This window comes from Rhinoderma darwinii, chromosome 1 (genome assembly GCF_050947455.1).
Source record: "Rhinoderma darwinii isolate aRhiDar2 chromosome 1, aRhiDar2.hap1, whole genome shotgun sequence".
Lineage (NCBI taxonomy): Eukaryota > Metazoa > Chordata > Amphibia > Anura > Rhinodermatidae > Rhinoderma > Rhinoderma darwinii.
The window spans coordinates 633,366,532-633,385,002 of record NC_134687.1 but is presented as its reverse complement, the minus strand read 5'-3'; the positions used below and the strand labels follow the sequence as shown (position 1 = coordinate 633,385,002).

The 18,471-nt window shown below is 41.7% G+C and overlaps 1 protein-coding gene across 2 annotated transcripts in view; it reads right to left on the bottom strand.

Moving 5' to 3' along the window:
• Positions 1 to 18,471, bottom strand: part of LOC142664555 (uncharacterized) — a 42,517-nt gene that overhangs the window by 15,647 nt on the left and 8,399 nt on the right. For both annotated transcript variants that reach the window (XM_075843745.1, XM_075843813.1), the window contains 2 exons: positions 11,600 to 11,697; positions 9,947 to 10,061 (listed from right to left, as the gene is read on the bottom strand). In XM_075843745.1, the coding sequence (XP_075699860.1) occupies positions 9,947 to 10,061; positions 11,600 to 11,697 (213 nt within the window). The remainder of the gene's footprint in view (positions 1 to 9,946; positions 10,062 to 11,599; positions 11,698 to 18,471) is intronic.

Sequence of the window (18,471 nt, the reverse complement as noted above, 5' to 3'; positions counted from 1 at the left end):
ACAGTTTCCACATTGGGTGCCACTTGTCCACTCACGATACACTTTCACCACGGCAGCACGAATACAGGTCATAAACTGCGCTGTTTGTGAAATCCATTTTGAAATTCTAATAAATTGCCCCTTTTTGCCCATGGCAACAAGTGAAATGTGTTCAGACAGCCTATCTCACACCAAGCCAGTCCACTACACTTAATTTCCTTCATGAGCTACACGCTGCTGACGTCGCAAATAGGAGGTGGTCATAATAATGTGATTATGTATATTAAGGAATTGTTTATAATGGTGTACTGTTTTATACAATATTTAACCCTTTACAAATTTTGGCCTTAACTGCTTAACATCTTGTGGACGCAGCCTGTTTTGGCCTTGTGGCACAGCCGATTTTTTCAAATCTGACGTGTTATTTCATGTGGTAATAACATTAGAATGCTTTTACCTATCCAAGTGATTCTGAGACTGTTTTCTCGTGACATATTGTACTTTATTTTAGTTAAAAAAATGTGCTCAATAAATTCAATATTTATTTGTGAAACACACTAAAATTTTGCGAAAATTAGCAAAACTTTGCATTTTTCTAAACATAAATGTATCTGCTTGTAAAACAAATAGTAATACCACACAAAATAGTTACTAGTTAAAATGTCACATATGTCTACTTTATGTTTGCATTGTTTTTTGAATGTCCTTTTATTTTCTAGGACATTACAAGGCTTACAACTTAACCCCTTAACGCTCCAGGACATACTATTATATCATGGTAACTGCATCGTTCGTGCTCCATGACATAATAGTATGTCATGGATGAAACGCGGCGCCGTTCGCGCGTGGCGTGTTCATGAGCTGTGATAGCCTGCTGTCGGAAACAGCAGCTATCACAGCTCAATATGCAGGGACCGATAGCGGTGGTCCCCGCAGATTTAACCCCTCAGAAGCCGTGTTCAATAGCGATCGCGGCTTCTTAGGGGTTAAACTGCCATCGACGGCCCGTTACATGATAGCGGGCGGCGATGGCTACTATGGCAACCAGAGTCCTAACAAAGGACTCCGGCTACGCCATCGACGGAAACCAAGTGGGTCCTGACAGAGTCAGGACCTACTATGCTTGCTGTCAGTGAATAGCTGACAGCTCTAATACACTGCACTACGCATGTAGTGCAGTGTATTAGAATTGCGATCAGGGCCTCCTGCCCTCAAGTCCCCTAGAGGGACAAAGTAAAAAAAAAAGTTGTGCAAAAATAAGAAAATAAAAGTTTTAAAAGTGATCAAAGTAAAAATCCCCCTTTTCCCTTATCAGTCTTTATTATTAAAATAAACAAATAAACTATACATAATTGGTATCGCCGCGTCCGTAACAGCCTGAAATACAAAATTATTTAGTTATTTATCCCGCACGGTAAACGCCATAAAAGAAAATAATAATAAACCATACCAAAATCACAATTTTTTGGTTACCTCACCTCCTAAAAAATTGAATAAAAAGAGATCAAAAAGTCGCATGTACCTAAAAATGGTCCTCATCGAAACTACAGTTCATTATGCAAAAAACAAGTCCTCGCACGGCTTTCTTGATGGAAAAATAAAAAAAGTTATGGCTATTAGAATAAGGTAACACAAAAAGTAAATGATTTATTACAAAAAATATTTTATTGTGCAAATGCCATAAAAAAAAAAAATAAACATATGGTATCGCCGTAATCGTATCGCCCCGCAGAATAAAGTGAATATGTCATTTATAGTGCACGGTGAACGCTGTAAAAAAATAAAATAAAAATTGAATAAATAACAATAGTAGAATTGCTGTTTTTTAGTCACCACGCCACTTAAAAATAGAATAAGAACTGATCAAAAAGCCGCATGTACCCCATGAAAACTACAATGAATTCCTCAAGGTGTCTAGTTTCCAAAATGGGGTCACTTTTGGGGGGTTTCCACTGTTTTGGCACCACAAGACCTCTTCAAAACAGACATGGTGCCTAATAAAAAGGAGGGCTCACAAATCCTCTAGGTGCGCCTTTGCTTCTGAGGCCGGTGTCAGTCCATTAGCGCACTAGGGCCACATGTGGGATATTTCTCAAAACGGCAGAATCTGGGCAATAAGTATTGAGTTGCGTTTCTCTGGTAAAACCTTCTGTGTTATAGAAAAAATGGTATAAAAAGAATTTTCTGACGAAAAAAATAAATATGTAAATTTCACCTCTACTTTGCGCTAAATTCCTGTGAAACACCTAAAGGGTTAATAAGCTTTCTATATGCGGTTGTGAATACTTTGAGGGATCTAGTTTCTAAAATGTGGTGTTTGATGGGGGTGTCTAATATATAGGCCCAGCAAAGCAACTTCAGAACAGAACTGGAACCTAAAAAAAAAAAATAATGAGCCAATTCTTCGCTTCTTATATTATACTGACAATGAGCAGTGCCCACCCCGAGATGACCCCAGTTTTAACCGTTTGTATAAACAGAGACCCCTATTAGACCATTTCAGTGCCCGGTTTTCCCAAGCATTCACCACCGAGAAGTGTATTTCTATTGATGAGTCCTTGGTACATTTTAAATGGAGGCTTCAATTCCGCCAGTACCCGCCGGGTAAGAGGGCAAGGTATGGTGTGAAGATGTATAAGCTGTTCGAGAGTGCATCAGGGTAAACCTACAAATTTAGGATATATGACAGGAAGGACACCAGTATTCAGCACCCAGAATGCCGCCCTTACTGGGAGTTAATGCAAAAATTGTGTGGGATTTGGTGCACCCACTGCTGGACCATGGTTACCACCTCTACCTGGATAATTTGTATACCAGCGTCTCACTCTTCAAGTGCCTCGCTTCCAGAAGTACTGCAGCATGCAGCACTGCTAGAAGAAATCTGAGAGGCCTCCCTAAGACTCTGCTTGGGCAAACACTCAGAAGGGGTGAGAGCAGGGCACAATCTAGCAGCAACATATTGTGTGTCACGTACAAGGACAAGAGAGATATCCTTGTATTGACAACAATACATGCCCACTCCAGTACCCATGTACCTGTACGAGGTACCAGTAAAAACCAGACTGCATCCTGGACTACAATAAGTACATGGGAGGGGTGGACTTGTCAGATTAAGTCCTGAGGCGCTACAGCGCCATGCGGTGTGGTATAAGAAGCTGGCCGTGCACATCATACAGATGGCATTGAACAATGCGTACGTGATACGTCGATGTACAGGCCAGAGGTGAACTTTCCTGGAACGTACCAGGGCAACACTTTCAAGGAGAAGTTCCCAAAACCGACAAGAAGGGAAAAAGTCAAAAGAGGTGCAAAGTCTGCTATAAGAGGGGGATAAGGAAGGACACCATATACCAATGTGACACGTGTCCTGAAAAACTAAGGCTCTGTATGAAAGAGTGTTTTAAATTTTATCATACATCTCTTGATTTTCAATCTACCCCAGTTTTACTTACCATGATGCACTCCGCACAGCTTATCCCCCTCATCTTTCCCTTCTGAGCCCTGCGGTGTGCCCAGGCAGCTGATAACAGCCACATTGAGGGTATTGCCAAACTCAGGAGACCCAACATTACAGTTCATGGGGTGTATGTCTCCGGTCAAAATGCTCACTACACCTCTAGATGAATGCCTTAAGGGGTGTAGTTTTTAAAACGGGGTCACTTCTCAGGTGTTTCAACTGTACTGGTACCTCAGGGGCTTCTGCATACATGACTTAGCACCAGAAAATCCCCAGTAGGCAAAATGGTGGTCCTTTCCTTCTTGAGCCCTCCCATGGGCCCAAACAGCAGTTTATCACCACAAATGGGGTATTGCCGCACTCAGGAGAAATTGGGCAACAAAATGGGGTATTTTATTCCTTGTGAAAATAAGACATTTTGAGCCAAAACTACAACTTATTGGAAAAAAATTACATTTTCTTTAATTCACAGCCCAATTCAAATAAATTCTGTGTAAAAACTGTGGGCTCTAAATGGTCACAACACCCATAAATTAATTCCTTGAGGGGTGTAGTTTCCAAAATGGAGTCACTTCTGGTGGGTTTCCATTGCTTTGATACCTCTGGGGTTCTGCAAATGCGACATGGCACCGAAAATCAATCCAGCAAAATCTGCACTGCAAAGAACACACAGCGCTCCTTCCCTTCTCAGGCCTCCCATGGGTTCAAACGGCAGTTTGTCGCCACAAATGGGGTAATGCTGCACTCAGGAGAAATTGGGCAACAAAATGGGGTATTTTGTTCCCTGTGAAAATAAGAAATGTTGATGAAAAAATTTAATTTTATTGGAAAAAATTTCATTTTTTTAATTTCACAGCCCAATTCAAATACGTGCTGTGTAAAAACTGTGGGGTCAAATCCCCACTTTTGGGGGATTCCTACTGTTTTGGCACCTCAACACCTCTTCAACCTGGCATGCTGCCTAAAATATATTCTAATAAAAAAGAGGCTCCAAAATGCACTAGGTGCTTCTTTGCTTCTGGGGTTTGTGTTTTAGTCCACGAGCACACTAGAGTCACATGTGGGACATTTCTAAAAACTGCAGAATCTGGGCAATACATATTTAGTAGTGTTTCTCTGGTAAAACCTTCTGTGTTACAGAAAAAAAAATTGAATAAAATTGAAATTCAGCAAGAAAAATGAAATTTGCAAATGTCACCTCCACTTTGCTTTAATTTCTGTGAAATGCATAAAGGGTTAAACGAAACTTCAAAATGCTGTTTTGAATACTTTGAGGGGTCTAGTATTTAAAATGGGGTGTTTTATGGGGGTTTCTAATACATAGGCACCTCAAAGCCACTTCAGAACTAAACAGGTACCTTAAAAAAAAGGCTTTTGAAAATTCTTCAAAATATGAGAAATTGCGGTTTGTGTTCTAAACCTTGTAACGTCCAAGAAAAATAAAAGAATGTTCAAAAAAAGAATGCTCAAAAAACAATGCCAATCTAAAGTAAACATAGGGGAAATGTTAAAAATGCTATTTTTTCTAAATTTTGCAATTTTTCACAAATAAACACTAAATATAAATCGACCAAATTTTACCACTAACATAAAGCCCAATGTCTCACAAGAAAAGAATCTCAGAATCGCTTAGATAGGTTTAAGCATTCCGAAGTTATTACCACATAAAGTGAAATATGTCAGATTTGAAAAATGGTCTCTGAGCCTTAAGGCCCAAACTAGGCTGCGTCCTTAAGGGGTTAAGAAGCAAATTTCTCACATTTTCAAGAACATTTCAAAAGGCTACTTTTTTAAGGGACTATTTCAGTTCTGAAGTGGCTTTGAGGGCCTTGTACTAGTCCTCCTCCATGAATTAGAATATAAAAAAGTCAATTTATTTCAGTAATTCAATTCAAAAAGTGAAACTCATATTATATAGATTCATTACACACAGAGTGATCTATTTCCAGCATTCTTTTCTTTTAATGTTGATGATTATGACGAACAGTTAATGAAAACCAAACATTTTGTCTCTCAGAAAATTACAATATTGGGTAAAATTTAAAGATTGTAGACTCATGATGTGACACACTAACCAGCTAATCAACCCAAAACACCTGCGAAGGTTTCCTAAGCCTTTAAATGGTCCAACAGTCTGGTTCAATAGGCTACTGGATACGTCTGTGTGTGGTGGCTCTTGAAGCACTGACTCCTGCAGCAGTCCACTGCTTGTGAATCTCCCCCAGATTTTTGAATGGCCTTCTCTTGACAACCTCTTCATGGCTGCGGTTATACCTGTTGCTTGTGCACCTTTCTCTACCACACATTTTCCTTCCTCTCAACTTTCCATTAATATGCTTGGATACAGTACTCTGTGAACAGCAGCTTCTTTAGCAATGTCCTTTTGTGGCTTACCCTCCTTGTGGAGGGTGTCAATAACTGTCTTCTGGACAACTGTCAAGTCAGCAGTCTTCCCGTGCTTCTATAGAGCGAGTCTGTGGGCTGTGTGTTATAGCAGACACTTCCGGGTAACGAGCGGGATCCAGTTCGAGCGCGATCCAGCTTGTTTAACCCGTTAAATGCCACGTTCAATAGCGATCGCAGCATTTAATTGACTAAAGACAGGGGGCCATCTTTGTACTCCTATGAAGCCCTGCCTCCGGCCGGGCTTCATAGGAGACTGTCAAAATCACGATATACTGCAATACATTAGTATTGCAATATATCGTGCATGCGATCTAATGATCGCTGGTTAAAGTCAATTAAAAAAAAAGTTTACAAAAAAAGTTAAATAAAGTTTTTTTAATAAATAAAAAAATTAAAAGCTCAAAAAAACAAAACCTTTTACAATATATCATTATTTAGTCCGCACGATGAACGCCGTAAAAAATTAAAAACATCAGAATTGCCGATTTTTGGTCCCTTCATCTCCGACAAATAATGAAATAAAAAGTGATCAAAATGGTACCAATAGAAACTATAGCTCGCCCCGCAAAAAATAAGTCCTCACACGGCTAAATCGACAGAAAAATAAAAAAGTTATGGCTCTCAGAATGTGGCGACAAAACTCAAATTTTATTTTTAACAATCCGTTTTTTCCTTGTAAAACTAGTAAAACATAATGAAATCGATATAAATTTGGTATCGCTGTAATCGTATTGACCCGCAGAATAAAGTTAACATGCCATTTTTACCGTATGGTGAACGCCGTAACAACAAAACCACCCAAAATGTTGAGGAATCGCTGTTTTTTTCCTATTCCACCCCACATATATTTTTTTTCTCGTTTCCCACTACATTATATGGTACAAAACATGGTGCTGTGAAAATCTACAACTCGTCCCGCAAAAAAGTTATGGCTTTTGGAAAGTGGGGAGGAAAAAACAAAAGTCAAATCCTAAAAATGGCTGCGGAGGGAAGGGGTTAATATATATTTTTTTTCACTACTAATGACTAACTTTTTTTTACACATTTTATTATGCCCCCTAAGGGACTTTGTTAGATCGCTGGTACAATACACTGCAATACCAATGTGTTGAAGTATATTTACATTTTTACAGGCTTCTGTAACTGCGGGATCGCTGCTCCTGTCCGTTAGTCCCAGCTGCAATAAAACAGCAGTGTATGGAGCAGCTCAGCACGTGAGCCCGCTCCATACATCACCCCCCACACCATGATGTGGTATTACGTCATGGTGCGCGAATGGGTTAATGCGTAGCGGACGGTGCAAATTGAAAATTGCAATTTTCCACTGTTATGCCATTTTAGTGCACAATATGTTGTGCCCAGTTTGTGCCACTGAAGACAAATACTGCATAAAATGTTAAGCAGGTTCTCCCGGGTATGACGATGCCATATCTGTGGACGTAAGCTTGTGTTTGGGCACGCTGTAGGGTTCAGAAAGGAAAGAGCACCATTCGGCTTTTGGAGCGCAGATTTTGCTTGGTAAGGCTGGGTTCACACGAGCACATTAACGTCCGTAATGGACGGACGTATTTCGGCCGGAAGTCCCGGACCGAACTCAGTGCAGGGAGCCGGGCTCCTAGCATCATAGTTATGCACGACGCTAGGAGTCCCTGCCTCTCCGTGGAACTACTGTCCCGTACTGAAAACATGATTACAGTACGGGACAGTTGTCCTGCAGAGAGGCAGGGACTCTTAGCATCGTACATAACTATGATGCTAGGAGCCCGGCTCCCTGCACTGAGTTCGGTCCGGGACTTCCAGCCGAAATACGTCCGTCCATTACGGACGTTAATGTGCTCGTGTGAACCCAGCCTAATAGTTCTGTTTGGGGTTTTACTGGTCTTTCAGTTTGTAATGTGGGGCATATGTAATCTGTGCGGAGTACATCATGGCATAATAAGAGGGTATAATAATGCAGTAAATAAATAATAATCCGCAGATGTGTGGCCAGTGTCGCACTGATAAATGGTTCCCAATATTATCTGCTTTTGGAACGTTCTGTACATTTTGCATCACCATATTCTGAGAGACCGAACATTTTTATTTTTTTCTCCACCTGAGCTGTGTGGGGGCTTATTTGTCGTAGGACAAGTTGTAGTTTTCATTGGTACCATTTTGAGGTACATGCGATTTTTTTTATCACTTTTTATTCTATATTTTGGGAGGGGGGGGGGGGGTGACCAAAAAAATAGATACATTTTTTTGTGGTGTTCGCCGTGCGCCAAAAATAACATTATAGTTTGGGTTGTTATAAACACTGTGATACCAAATATGTGTACTTTTTTTTTTTAACAGTTTCATTTTTTTCCTATAATAAAAGACTAAGATTATAGTGGGGAAAAAAAAAAAAAAGACGTTTTTGTTTTTTTAACTTACAACTTTTATTTTTACACTTTTATAAAACATTAATTACTTCCTGTTTTTATTCCACTAGGGGACTTGAACACCTACAGCACTGATTGCTGCTAGAATACATTACACTACCTACGTAGTGTAATGTATTCTGTCAGTGTGACGTGAGTCACTCCGACAGGAAGCCTACGAGGACCAGCTTCCGGCTGGTCCTCATAGGCTTCCGTACATGGACCGCTGGCCAGCAACAGTGGAGTGTCAGCTGACCTCCCTGTTCCCGATGCACACGGTCATTGACAGTGTGCATCAGGAGCCACTCAGTGACTGCCTGTCACTCTGACAGGAAGCCTATAAGGACCAGCCAGAGGCTGGTCCTCATAGGCTTCCGTACATGGCAGACCCGGAGGCCATTGTCTGGCCTACGGTTGCCATCCCAACAATCGGAAAACCCCCGCCATTGCATCGTGGTGGCTTCTGATCTGCTGTAAACCCCTTAAATGCATCGATCACAATCGATTGCTGCCTTTAAAGGGGTTAATTGCCGAAATCAGCGGCGATGGAACGATGGCCAGCAAGAGTGGAGGTTCTGCTGTCGGAAACAGCGGATGTCCCGGTTCCCGTTGCACACGGTCACCGACAACCACGCAGTAACTGTACATCCTGGTGCGCGAAGAGACTTCCCACCAGGACGTACAGTTGCGTCCTGGTGCGCCTAGTGGTTAAGGACTACCAATTTTTTTATTATTTTAACTTCGCATTCCAACAGCCATTACTTTTTTTATTTTTCCATTGAGGGAGCTGTTTGAGGGCTTGTGTTCTGCAGGATTTGCGTTTCTCGATGGCACCATTTTGGGGTACTTATAACTTATTGATTTTATTATTTTTTTATTGGAAGGGAAAGCAACAAAAAAGAAATGGAAATTGTTCCATTTTGTTTTGCTTTTTTCCCCACGGTTTACTTTCCTTTTTCCCATCCCTTGGTTGAACTTGTTGGACATGTGTCTTTTTTCAACCGTACTATTATTCTATGGGTTGGTTTGATTACGTTGATACCAAATTTGTATACTTTTTCATGTTTTCTTTATTTTTCACAATAAAAATATGTAGAAATATATTGCAGACTACTGTGTACTACTTGAAACATTTGTGTGATGACTATTTCAATATTTCTACCATTACATTACCTGACAAACATGCTGGTCATCCACGTTTTTAACGACAATCTTGCACTAATGAATTGGCTTTTTATTGTTCGTTCACTACAAATAACACTTTATATGTTTTGTATACATATTTGGTCTAGAACATGTAGCTTTAATTACTTGAAATCTCATTTACTTTGCTTGTACTGGAAAATTCACACAATATCGTGTACCTTGTGTGGCCTTATAGTTACAAGTATCGTAGAGCCATATAAAGGTATAACAGTCATCAAAGCGAGCCCCTATAAGCATGGATTGTGGTGCTTAAGTGGTTATACTGAGTTCTCTCAGATCTCGGCCGTTAGTGAAGATGTTAATTGCAGTAGGTGACCCTAAAAAACTGACGCTAAGCCCAGTGCATGACCGGATTCATAGAACACGTTGTAGAGAACTTCTATGTGCAGTCACAGCTCCCTCAGGTCCTGCAATGTCTGACGTGTTACTGTAATGTAGAACTAAGGAAGAACCTCACCTTAAACCTCCCAATTCACTTAAATTCATCATTACTTACCTGTGGTAACACCTCCTTGAATTTCTTCCTCTACTTCACTCTTACACGGTTGATCGCCCTTCATCCGCTCTTCTTCTTCTTCATCCTCCACTTTAATATTAGTCAGATCTTCCCCCTGATTTCACATATGTAACAATTCAGTACAATACAGCAGAGAGAAAATGGGGAAAATGTTTGAGGGGCTATTGAGGGACTATATACAGAATTATGTGACAATAAATAGTATTATAAGTGACAGCCAGCATGGTTTTACAAAGGACAGAAGCTGTCAAACCAACCTGATTTGTTTTTATGAAGAGGTAAGCAGAAGCCTAGACAGAGGGGCCGCTGTGGATATAGTGTTTTTGGACTTTGCAAAGGCATTTGACACTGTCCCTCATAGACATCTAATGGGTAAATTAAGGACTATAGGTTTAGAAAGCATAGTTTGTAATTGGATTGAGAATTGGCTCAAGGACCGTATCCAGAGAGTTGTGGTCAATGATTCCTACTCTGAATGGTCCCCGGTAATAAGTGGTGTACCCCAGGGTTCAGTGCTGGGACCACTATTATTCAACTTATTTATTAATGATATAGAGGATGGGATTAATAGCACTATTTCTATTTTTGCAGATGACACCAAGCTATGCAATATAGTTCAGACTATGGAAGAGGTTTGTGAATTGCAGGCAGATTTAAACAAACTAAGTGTTTGGGCGTCCACTTGGCAAATGAAGTTTAATGTAGATAAATGTAAAGTTATGCATCTGGGTACGAAAAACCTGCAAGTATCATATGTCCTAGGGGGAGCTACACTGGGGGAGTCAATTGTTGAGAAGGATCTGGGTGTACTTGTAAATCATAAACTAAATTTCAGCATGCAGTGTCAATCAGCTGCTTCAAAGGCCAGCAAAATATTGTCGTGTATCAAAAGAGGCATGGACTCGCGGGACAGGGATGTAATATTACCACTTTACAAAGCATTAGTGAGGCCTCATCTAGAATATGCAGTCCAGTTCTGGGCTCCAGTTCATAGAAAGGATGCCCTGGAGTTGGAAAAAATACAAAGAAGAGCAACGAAGCTAATAAGGGGCATGGAGAATCTAAGTTATGAGGAAAGATTAAAAGAACTAAACCTATTTAGCCTTGAGAAAAGACGACTAAGGGGGGACATGATTAACTTATATAAATATATGAATGGCGCATACAAAAAATATGGTGAAATCCTGTTCCATGTAAAACCCCCTCAAAAAACAAGGGGGCACTCCCTCCGTCTGGAGAAAAAAAGGTTCAACCTGCAGAGGCGACAAGCCTTCTTTACTGTGAGAACTGTGAATCTATGGAATAGCCTACCGCAGGAGCTGGTCGCAGCAGGGACAGTAGATGGCTTTAAAAAAGGCTTAGATAATTTCCTAGAACAAAAAAATATTAACTGCTATGTGTAGAAATTTTATACTTCCCCTTTCCCATCCCACTTCCCCTTTCCCATCCCTTGGTTGAACTTGATGGACATGTGTCTTTTTTCAACCGTACAAACTATGTAACTATGAGAGTGCGAAGAATCTAACAGATCAACATAAGAAACCACCAAAATCTATGACCGCATCTATGACGCAGGACCAAAAATCTCCACACCCCCTTTATAGATCTGGTATAGGGCTCGGCCTCATCTACCTGATAATTCCATGGGATATTGTGATTTTCCTCTGGACAGTTCTGGAAATACAGAGGACTGGGACATCTCTCTGGTGGATTTCTCCTACTGGATCCATCTGTAGGAAAAACACAGTGATTGGATAATTACTATTGTATATCTGTCTATATATCAGATACTACTCTCTAAACCTCTATGTTTATTTATCAGAGCCGAAATTACAATGTTGTGGTCCTCATTCCCTGTGAAAAGGTCTTGGCACTTGGTAGGCTGCAGACCTAAATTGGCCTGTGGCTTATGAGAGCGAATGGTGGGGCAAGAAACCGAATGCTCCCTTTTCTGCTATAGTACTCATCTGTATACGATTAAATTGATAGGGCGAAGGGGGCCGCTCTTTTAAGAGCGCCCTGTGAAGCAAAAAAAAAGTGCCAGGGTGTCGCCAGCTTATCCTACCCTTAAAGGAGTACGCTCACAAAATGTTTTATACTCGGGCCCATTAGAAAGGCACATTATGTAAATTATGGTGAAGGTAATTTTCTTACCGGTGGCTCTATATGTGAGTGATCCACTCCCTTCTGGTCCTCAGCTGTGTCATGTGACCAGCAATAGAACTCTCCAACTGCCACAGCGTCTCATGTGTAGACAGGAAGTCAGTTTCTCCATTCATTACTATCACAGCCTCGATGTGAGTTTTATAGGAATGAATGGAGAAACTGACTGTGTCCAAACATGAGACACTGTGGCAGTTGGAAAGTCCTATTGCTGGTCACCTGACACAGCGGAGGGCCAGAAGGGAGCGGAGAACTCACAAATACAACCACTTGTAAGAAAATTACCTTCACCATAGTTTACATAATGTACCTTCCCAATGGGCAAGAGAATAAAACATTTTTGTGGGAGTTCTTCTTTAAGAACCAAGCTATTTTCAGCCTTGAGGACCAAGATAATTTTTTTGTTTTTGTCTCCTCAAATTCCATCAGTCATAAATAATTTTATCTTTAAGGTTACATAGCTATTTGGGGGTCAGGCTTTTTGGATTTCAAAATGTCCGATCATTTTGTTTGCAAGGAGATAAGCTGCTGCCAGTGGTGTCTGGCCGTGGCTTTCTCCCTCGGTCGAACAGAATGTGGATGGGTGAGTCAGGATGAATAGCGGTCTATGTATGAGCATCTTTCGGGTGGCCACTTTAGCAACTTCCAATGGGGGAAATTTATTAAGATGCGCCTCATTTATTTATTTTTTTTAAAGTGCCAGGGGTGACGTAAAAATAGAAAAATCGCAAAATTTGGGAGCAAAGAAAAGTTTTTCCACAAATTGCAACTTTTTTACTCCAGAAAATTGGAATAAATCCCCCCGATAACTCTGCTTTCTCTGCCACTGCTTTTTTGGCTGGGGAAAGGAGCAGGATTGTTTCCTGAAGTGAATGTAATACCAGGGACAGTCAATGCAAAGTATTCCACAAAATGTGGTAGCACAGCGAGCTACACGGTTTCTGTAGCTCATGAGTTGCGGAAACGGCGCATCAAAGCACGCTCGACTGTTTGCCCGAACCCAGCGGCAGAAGGTAGGACTGGGTCAGAGAGGGGAAAAAAAAAATCTCAATTACTAGTTTGCTGCTCTTCCTTGGGCTGAATTCTTAGTCTTTGAGGACTTCACTAATGATGAACAAATATTCTTCATCAAGATGCTTCTTTATTGGGGAGCGGGTGACAGATTAGCTTTGCAGGTTGGAGTCTTGTCATGGGCCAAGTTATTTAATTTCCACCATTGATTTACAATTGGATTGAGATCCGGACTATTTGCTGGCCATGACATTGAGTAGATAGGGCTCTTCTGAAGAAAGAAAAAATAAAAATGTAAAAAGTCTTCAGTAGTTGATATTTAATGACTAACCAAAAAGATGACGACAAAAAGCAAGTGTTCGAGACTACAGCAACGGTTTCCACCCCATATTAATGTTTCTGCTCTACATTACTGGTCTCATTTACCACACTAAGGCCCCATTCAGATCACGTTAAGGCCTTCTGTCTGTATACCTTCGACGTAAAGCCCAAACTTATCCTACCGTATGGCACAGTGGGAAATCTCGTCTGGGACTGGGAAAACTCCTAAAGTCGCTGTCCATATATGGATGGTGACGTCAGGAGAAATCTCAGGGCCGGAGTGTTGGCGCAGAGCATTTACTAGCGCTATGCCTGTGGACTCCGGCGCTGTGGAAGCTCTGGTTATCAATGTTCATTCATTGAGCACATGGTAGGGCTCAGAAGGGAAGGAGCGGCATTTGGCTAATATTGGATTGGTTTCGGGCACCATCTCACATTTTCAGGGCCTCTGAGGTACCAGTACAGTTAAAACCCCTTAGAAGTCATCCCATTTTGGAAACTACGCTCAAGGCATTCATCTATGGAAGTACTGAGCATGTTGATCCCACAGGTTGTTTTCAGTATTTAACGTACAATGGATGGAGCAGAGTGAAAATTTTCCATAATTATGGCATTTCAGTGCCCAATATGTTGTGCACAGCTTGTGCCACCTCAGACATACACCCCATAAATTCTTATGCAGGTTGTACCGGGTACAGTAATACCCCATATGTGGCTTTTACCTGCTGCCTGAGCAGACAGCACGGCTCAGAAAAGAAATAGAACCGTGCAACATTTGAGGCTTCCGTTTGGTGGTATTTACTGCATTGTGCCACGATTACACGTGTCAAAATATTAGAAACCTCCAAAAAGTGTTTCAAAAGATTAATCTAGGAGTGTAGTGAGCTTTTTTTAATCCGCAGGAAGCTTTAAAAAAAAAAAAATGTATGTGCAGCACGTTGGTGCAGAGTGAGATTTTCAATGCTTTTACAGATAGACAATATAGTGCACAAATTTGTGTTTGCAGCTTGTGCCTCCAAAGACAACCACGCCACAATTTGTTGCGATGGTGCTCCCGGGTACAGCAATACCCCACACTTGGTAGTGAACCGATGCCTAGAAGGGTAGGAGCGGCATGCAGCTTTAATGGCATTACATTTTGGGGATATATGTATAAGCTGTGCAGAGTACATCAGGGTAAAACTTAAAAAGGGAGTACAACAATATAAATTCCAGGGAGGTGTGGTATTTCTCGAAGCAACCTTTTTTGGTCCTTCCCTTCTTACCAGTGGAGGGTACTTCTCTAGGAAAGTGTTACCCTGGTACAATACGTGTGGCCTCGCTTCCAGATGTGCTTGGGGTCCCACCCGGTTCCCAAACATTACAGCTCTGATAACCACCTCTTGGAATGCCAGAAATGTCCCCCTTTGGCCGACACATCGATGTAGCATGTAAGAATTATATAATGCCATCTGTATAATGTACACAGCGAGTATCTTGTAGCAGACCCTCGATTTCCACATGGTGCAGTATAGCTTCAGCACATTATCCGAGAGATCATCCCCTCTGATGCACCTATTATAGTCCAGGATGCAGTCTGGCTTGGGAGTCTTTGTACTGGTACCTCGTACGGAGATGGGGGTGCTGCTATGGTCATGTATTGTGCTCAATAAAAAGTCATCCCTCGTCCTTAGGCTGGGTTCACACAAGCATGTTCGGTCCGTAAAGGACGGAACGTATTTCGGCGGCAAGTCCCGGACCGAACACACTGCAGGGAGCCGGGCTCCTAGCATCATAGTTATGTACGACGCTAGGAGTCCCTGCCTCTCCGTGGAACTACTGTCCCGTACTGAAAACATGATTACAGTACGGGACAGTTGTCCCGCAGCGAGGCAGGGACTCCTAGCGTCGTACATAACTATGATGCTAGGAGCCCGGCTCCCTGCAGTGTGTTCGGTCCGGGACTTGCGGCCGAAATACGTTTCGTCCTTTACGGACGTAACATGCTCGTGTGAATCCAGCCTTACACTTGACACACAATACGTGATTCCTGCATAGTACCTTACACTTGCCGAAGCAGCGAACTAGGGAGGCTTCTCCGCTTTTGTTCTTACAATAACGCAAGCCAAAGGGCTTCTGGAAGCGAAGCACTTAAATTGTTATTACCGAAATACTCCTTTTTCACCTATCCACTGCAGTCCAGGAACGCCTTCTCTGGGTTCTTCAGAGTCGCTAAAGGACGAAGAGAATGACCGCAGGACAGGTGCATCATCCTCGCTAGCTGACTCAGTTATGGAAGCAACCAAAGCGTGAGCCTCCTCGACAAAACACAGTTCTGGGCCGTTGTTTTTTTTTTAGTTTGTGTTTGAGGTGCTTCAATAACTGCCGTGGTAAAAATATGGAAATATGGATTATAGTACTATAAACAAAGTAGTTAAATTGGGTTCTATAAATTGTGGCGTACAAACGAATGCTTTTCTAACTCCCTAATGAGACTGGTGATCGAGAGAGATATACATTAGAAAAGGAAGAGCAGCACATATAAATGCAAAATATGTCAGTGCAACGTTTCAGCCCACATGGGCTTTCTCAAGCATTGCTTGAGAAAGGCCAATGTGGGCTGAAACGTTGCACTGACGTATGGGTGAATAAACCTTTTTCTCATTGAATTGGAGTTCTGTGTAGTGCTGCCTATTCGTATAGAGATAGAGATATCTTTTTCTCTTCATTATTAGTTTTGTACAAAAAAAAAGAAGAAGAATGCTTCAAAAAACAGGAAAAGTATGGAGCACCATACTCGGGCGGAAGGAAATGTAAAATATTGTTTATCCTGAACACAGCTCGGACAGTAGTGTTACTGCACGTAGAATGGCTAGTAATAAGCAGCAGCTTCCCCCTGCACAGTAAATGTAAAGTTTAACGATTCTTTGATACTTTTATCCGCACTTCTTTATTCTACCCTGTACTCTGTTTCTTTGCCCCCTCCCCTTCACTTCACTTTAGACATCCTGCTGATATCTCCTTGTTGCCGTCCTGCAGCAGGATTCCTCTTGTTTCTGAGTTTATTCCTCCTGCTACTCCATTTCAATAAAATGTATAAAATAAAATGTCACGAAGTGTTAAAACTACACACACACACACACACACGAAAAAAAAAAAGAGGTTCAATCTGCAGTGCGACTGTGACTTTACTGTGAATCTATGGAATAGTCACCGCAGGAGCCGGTCCCAGCAGGGTCAGTAGATGGCTTTAAAAAAAGGCTTAAATAATTTCCTAGAACACAAAAATATTAGCTCCTATGTGTTGACATTTCTCCCTTCACACACACACACACACACATATATATATATATATATATACACATATACACACACAAGCATACACACACACACACACACACACACACACACACACACACCTGTGCAAAAGTTTTAGGCAGTTGTGGAAAACTTTGGCAAAGTAGGAATGTTTTCAAAAATAGAAGTGTTAAAGGTTTTTTTTTAACAATTGACAAACTAAAAAGTGAATGAACAGAAGAGAAATCTAAATCAAATCAATATTTGGTGTGACCACCCTTTGCCTTTAAAACTGCATCATTTCTTCTAGGCACACTTGAACAGTCATGAATTTTGTAGGATTATAATCAGGTGTATGATTAACCAATTAGACCAAACAGGTGATAATGATCATCATTTTCATATGTTGGTTGAAACAGTCATTAACTGTAACAGAAACAGCTGTGTAGGAGGCTTAAAACTGGAAGAGGAACAGCCAAACTCTGCTAAAAAAGGTGAGGTTGTAGAAAGAAGTTCCACGTCACAGGTCCACAATGGCAAGTCGGAGCACAGCAACAAGACACAAGGTAGTTATACTGCATCAGCAACGTCTCGCCCAGGTAAAGATTTCAATGCAGATTGGTGTTTCAAGATGTGTTGTTCCAGCTCTTTTGAAGAAGCACAAAGAAACGGGCAACGTTAAAAAAAACAAAACACACCTTCGATGTGGAAACGAGGCTAAGCGACTCAACTATGCACGAAAGCATATGAACTGGGGTGCAGAAAAATGGCACAGGTAATCGGGACTGACGAGTCAAAATCTGAAATATTTCACTTAGGGATGCACGATGCATCGAAACTTCGATACTCTGCATCCCCAAACGGTTCGATACCGTTATTTCATGTATTTCGATACGAAGCTGTGCGGCCGCACAGCTAAGTATAGTAACACATGAATGTATGAGAGCGGGGCTGCGGCTGTGTAATTCAGCCATTGACCCGCTGCTGAGTCCTGAGAAGTGCGCGCCGTCAGGATGATGCGATGCAGCCAGCGCTGCACTAATGAGTGACGGCACTGAAGACAGAACATGGCGGGCGCTGTGCAAAACCGCCCCATGTTCTGTCTTCCGTGCCTGCGCTCATTAGTGCAGCGCCGGCCACATCTCCTCATGCGGACCGTGCGCGCACTTATGTCAGGAGCAGGGCAATGGCTGTATTACAAACCCGCAGCCCGCTCTACAATGGCGGAGATCAGAGAAACCTCTGATGCCCCTGGATCGCGTCACAGGAATTGTGGGACATACCATATATGGGCAGACAGCCCAGGATCTATTGAAGGACCCCAGGGCTGTCTTACCATATTTCCTGTTAGGGCATACTTATTTATTTCAGTTACTTACATATTACGCAGCGCTGTACAAAAGGTCCTCATTTTTATTGTCCCCATTGGGGCTCACAATCTAAATTCCCTATTGGTATGTTTTAGGGGTGTGGGATGAAACCGGAGTACCCGGAGGAAACCCACGCAAACACGGGGAGAACATACAAACTCCATGCAGATGTTGTCCTTTGTGAGATCTGAACCCTAGACCCCAGCGCGGCAAGGCAATAGTGCTAACCACTGAGCCACCATGCTTAGGTATGTCCTAACAACTGCCTGTGTACTATACATACACAGGCTAATGTACTGGTATATAGATATATGGCAATACATTAAAGGGAATGTGTTGCCAGAAAAACATGTTTTTTTTTTT